The sequence below is a fragment of the Bombina bombina genome, chromosome 3 (assembly GCF_027579735.1).
Source record: "Bombina bombina isolate aBomBom1 chromosome 3, aBomBom1.pri, whole genome shotgun sequence".
NCBI lineage: Eukaryota > Metazoa > Chordata > Amphibia > Anura > Bombinatoridae > Bombina > Bombina bombina.
This window is the reverse complement of record NC_069501.1, coordinates 457,658,317-457,663,831: the sequence shown is the minus strand read 5'-3', so window position 1 is coordinate 457,663,831 and position 5,515 is coordinate 457,658,317. Positions and strand designations below refer to the sequence as shown.

General features: G+C 36.0%; 1 protein-coding gene across 1 annotated transcript; it reads right to left on the bottom strand.

The window, feature by feature from the left end:
- Window positions 1–3,995: 3,995 nt before the first annotated feature.
- Window positions 3,996–4,961, bottom strand: LOC128652387 (olfactory receptor class A-like protein 1). Its single transcript, XM_053705325.1, has one exon. It carries the CDS (start codon window positions 4,959–4,961, stop codon window positions 3,996–3,998), a length of 966 nt encoding a protein of 321 aa, XP_053561300.1.
- Between the last annotated feature and the right edge of the window lie 554 nt (window positions 4,962–5,515).

Here is a 5,515-nt window from a genome sequence, read left to right as displayed (position 1 = left end):
AATATGTCCAGTCTACACTTCACCAAGCATAAAAATTAGATATGTAAATCCCCTTGTTAATTAAAATGTTTTCCTCAGTTTTCCAATCTAAGAACAAAACACTAAACACTAAACAAAACAAAACAAAAAATTAACAAAAAAGACACAAACACAACAGAAAAATACTAAGAGCCCTGCTGAATGATACCATGATATTGTGTAGAGGTAAAAAAAAGGACTAATACATGTATTAGACTATTTCAGTAGCTGCTCCCAAACGCTTTCAATATTGCTAGCGACGTAGGCTAAGATGTTCAAGAGTGTAGTCAGGCATTGCTCAACTTGTCTAAAGTGTTAGACATAAGTGGCAGATGTTAATCCAGTCACTGCAACCACTGAATATCGTATTATGCCGATATGTTATGTATGATAATGGGCAACTACTGACAGAAAACATCCTGACAGAAAAAATTGAGGCATAGAAAAACAATAGCGCATAACACAAAGAATAAACCATGATCTATTCAGAAAATGGCAGTTTTGTTGTCGGTATATTTGAGTCTTAGAACGGTTGTTTAAGGGTTCTGAACTTAGGCGTTAGGTGTTAATATAGTTTTTGTAGCCCCTGTATAACTGTATGTCTATTCAAATATTGTAGGACTACTTATTCTTAAACTAATGTTAGTCCATAATGTAGATGGCATGGAGGGCAGTCTAGTAATTATCTATATATGCTGCCAGAAACATGAGTTTGGGAGAAGAAAATGCAAAAAAAACCTATCTACAATATGGTATACAGAATGAACATATGAGTGTGTGCAAGCATACATAGCATTGCTAAGTAGCTTCTTATACTTAGAACATTTATATTAAATCAAAACAATAAGCACAAAATCTTTTTTATGCAATGTAGTTTCTGTAGAGTGCAAAGAGAGACTTGCTGGCAATCGAAAAAGGAATCCCTGCACCGGGATAATACTGGCATTGCAGCAGGTGTCCAAAATGGAAATTAACCTATCCCTCTCCTTTGTTTTTGGGTATTCAGGAGAGTGGATTTGCCAAATTTAGTTGATGGAGAGAGAGCGCGTTGCTGCAGCCCCACACACCAAAGCGGGGAGAGCCATGTAAAACTCAGCATAGCCTTTCTAAATTGCTTCAATAATGGTATTGCCATGAAGTTTCTCCCGGTCATTAAAGAAACTAGCAATACAGTAGTCCAGCCTTCATGCCATACATTATCATATTGTGGTTTTATCAAGAGTTGTGACTGTGTAGAGTTCCAGCGTGTCATAGGTGTAGAAAGACAGTCAAGGTCAGTGCTCTCCAGATCGATCATAAGGTGGTTTTCCAAAGTTATTTTTGACTCATGGTGAGTATCACTGGCCAGTGAGGGGGGCCTGGGAGATCCACTGTTGTTGAAATAGTAGGAGCAACATGTTGCAGACCCGATTGTGCACCCTCCGGCCACATGGAATATACAGGAGAGGTAAGCAGTGTTGGTTGTTGATCTCCGAGATCATCTTTGTCACATTTAGAATACAATGTCAGCAACAAAGCTGGCTATTGGATAGCCCATATCTCCCTTTAAAGCATCAAGCAAGATGCTATCATGTTATCTAAACATCGTAGGAGCATTTCCATCATTTCTTTAATAATTGACTCCATATTGCAATACAAAAAAAAAAAAAATGCGCTGACACTGTTTCAGAAGGAAATCTTTAAATATGACCTCCAGGAGACAGAAGATGATGGTCTCTCTATCTAGTAAAGTTCCCAGACACAAAAGCTGTCAAAGGAGGTTTAGATGGCGATGAGATTCGGCCGCAAACAAGGTTTCTAAACACAAGGTTTATCAGGATCTTAGAACTTTGCAGCCATCTTAGTGCACCGCCCACCGGAAGTCCCCATTCCCAGCTTTTAGCTTCCTGTCCCCTGGTTTAATTGTGCCAGGTCTCTGTCCCATATTTCACACATTTTAAAAATCTTCCCTGAAGCGTGAGCTTGGCATGGAAATTAAACAGTGGGAATTCGACATGAAGTTTTCGTCTTATACATATATTTGTTTGCATGTTGTGGCATCAAAGTATCCTGCAATTTATGTTGAAACAGTAGAATAATAAAATCAGCCAATAGGATTTAAGTATCTCTTATCCAATTGGCTGATTAGAAATTGTCAGCCAATAGAAATGCAAGGTACCTGTTTTATATTGGGGTACCTTGCATTCCTATTGGCTGAACATTTCTAATCAGCCAATAGGATGAGAGCTACTTAAATCCTATTGGCTGATTTTATTATTTTCAGCCAATTTTTTAATTTTGTAATTTAGGTATTTTATTTTTGGTTTATTTTATTTTTTTAAAAATATTTCACAGGTAAGTTTTTATTTATTTTAAGGTAGTTATATTATAACTTTAATTTAAAGTTACCGGGTGTTAGATTTAGTGGTTAATAGTTTAATTTAGGTAGTCGCAATGTGGGTGCTTGGCGGTTTAGGGGTTAATAGGTTTAGCTGAGTATTTGCGATGTGGGTGTTTGGCGGTTAGGTGTTTTTAGGTTTATTTTAGTATTTGCTATGTGGGGGGCGGCGGGTTAGGGGTTATTAGTTTTATTTAGGTGTTAGCAAAGTGGGTTGGCAGCAGATTAGGGGTTAATAGGTTTATTGTAGTGTTGGCGATGCGGGGGTGGCGGATTAGGGTTTATTAGGTTTATTTAGTGTTGGCTATTTTGGGGGTTGCGGATTACGGGTTAATAGGTTTATTATAGTATTTGTGATGCAGGGGGGATGGTGATTTAGGGGTTAATAGTGTAGTTTATGGGTGTTAGTATACTTCGTAACATTTTTGTTATGAGTTTTGTGAAGCATTTTTGTTTCACAAAATCCATAACTACTGGTCTTTGATTGGGGAATGGATCGTTACGGTATAAGCTATAATACTAGGGGAATAGCCTGACCCCACAACTTGCAATACAGGTGAGCTGAATATTCCACACTCAAAGGCTGTATTTTGAGCGCGGAATGGATCGTTGCGGTATAGGCTAAAACGCTTGTAATACGGGTGAGCTGACTATTCTGCTCACAAAGGCCAATTTTTCAGCGGTATAGCCGTACCGCATAACTTGTAGGTCTCTGGATTTAATACAACTCATACAAATGTAAATTGTTGCACAGTGCTTTATAAAAAAGATGCATCATGTAACCATATGAATCAACTACTTGCATTTTAAAGCATTGCTTTATTTTATTAAGACATACTTCTTTAAAGGTAAGCTGACACATTAAACCTATTAAATTTAACTTAAATTGACAGGAAATCCAAAATGTTCTCTCATGATTTGAATAGAGCATAACATTTTAAACAACTTTCCAATTTACTATTATTATTAAATTTGCTTCATGCTCTTGTTATTATTTACTGAATGAACAGCATTGCACTATTGGTAGCTAGGTGAACACATCTAGTTAGCCAATCACAGGAGATTAATGTGTGCAGACACCAATCAGCAGATAGATCCCACTAGTGCAGAATAAGTGTGGATTCTTTATCAACAAGGGATACCAAGAGAACTAAGTGGAAATTAAGATAGAAGTAAATTTAAAAGTGTCTTAAAATTACATTATCTATCTGAATCATGCAAGTTTATTTTTGATTTTCCTATCCCTTTAAAGCTTACTAGCCTTTATAATTAATTCTGCAACCCCCTATTGTTCAAGAGCTCCACTTCTCTCAGTGGTTGTTTTTAAGTCATATTTTAACATGTGAACTGTGTATCTCATTCAGGGGAGGTCAGTTATATGCTTTATGTTAACGAGAGGCTCTTAATTTACAATAGAATGCTCAGTAAAATCAGCTAACGATATCTGTCCATGCTGTCAAGTTTTTTTTACATTCTGTCCCATTGTGTTCAATGTTAAAAGTTGAAATCAAAACAACTTTGATTCCAAAATAAAAGAAGTGGCTCCTTTAGAAGTTGAAAGCAAAACAGTCGAGCACACGAGCTGTAAATAACATCAACCTTATTCTGAGGAATCCGATGACACATTTGTATCTGAAGACTGTAGGAGAATTTTCTTGTTGTTGCATTTTAAAGTCATTTGAATTTTCTTGTTAGTTTGTATAATTACAATAGGACTGAGAGCAGCATATAAGGTACCAAAGAACACTCGAGCATCAGAGATAGTTGGTGACACTCTAGATACTATTAAGGTGTAAATCCAAATGCAACTGTCAAGTCCAAACAATGCAACATAAATAGAAACAAGTAGAACTACTGCTTGGGCAGCCCTGTATTCAGCACTTTTCCCAGCTTTTCTGTCTGAACTGCGTATTCCTTGAACTTGCTTTCCATGTCTGTAAAGCATAAATACTATATAGCAGCTAGCTAAGGTCATTGTCCCCACAAAGAGAAAATCTCTCACGGCAATGGCTATACCATTGGCAACATATGAGGTAAATGTCATAAAGTCATGTTTGCAGAATTCTAAGTGCAAGGTATACATGGAGGTTGTGTAGTTGGCTATAGCACGGACATGGAGGAAGCAAGAGGGGTATATAGCTCCATTAATACACCATAACAGTAGCATAACCCATGGTAGGTTGGGTGGAACATTTTGCTTAAGAGCAAGCCATATTTTCGAAGGTGGTGCCAAAATGATGCACTGATTGCAGCTCAGTAGACAGGTGACACAAATAGTCATCCCTCGACAAACTCGGTAAGTGAAAGAAATTATTTTGCACTCAATATCATTAAAGACATTCCTAATTCCCACTGAATGGATTGCTTGAGGGAAACCTTTGGAAAATATTACTAGCAAGTTCACCAAAGCCAACATGGAAAGGATAGCATTGGCTGGTATCAGCTTTCTTTCAGTGACTCTAATGTGGATGAATGTCGCTAAGATTATCAAATTACTGGGAACTCCAATGGTGATCAAGGAGAAAAATCCAATCGCTTTGAAGATCAGTCGGAGTTCTAATTCCATTCCTGAAAACAAACAAAATGTTGAAAGCATTATATATTTTATATCAAATGCCATCTGTAACAAACCACATATAAGCCATCATGTTTTTAAATAGGTATAATGCAAGAAATTCTAAAAATATTATTTATAAAAAGTAATCAGTGGTTGCATTACTGTGTAGATGTAACTGTAGTAACGTTTTTTATATACTAATCATTTGCATTGTGTAAGAAGACTTTTTTTTTCATCAAATACTCTGCTTGGAGAACCATTACCATTAGCCTTCCAATCCATCATAAAATACACTTTTTGCACTTTTTGAGCCATGTAAAATATATAACATTTGGAAACCATGAAAGTAAAAAGTTAGCACAAGAGCAAAAATCTGTCACACGCAAAAAATGGAACTTTATATTATTTATATATATATATATATATATATATATATATATATATATATATATATATATATATATATAGCAATAAGAAACAAATTGCAGAGACTTTTTGCAGATCCAAAACTTGATTTATTTCAGTTTAAAAATAATCCATGAATACATGATCAAAAAACGGCA

Coding starts and splice junctions, on each gene's coding strand:
- LOC128652387 (XM_053705325.1), bottom strand. CDS start 4,961: ATGGAATTAGAACTCCGACTGATCTTCAAAGCGATTGGATTTTTCTCC.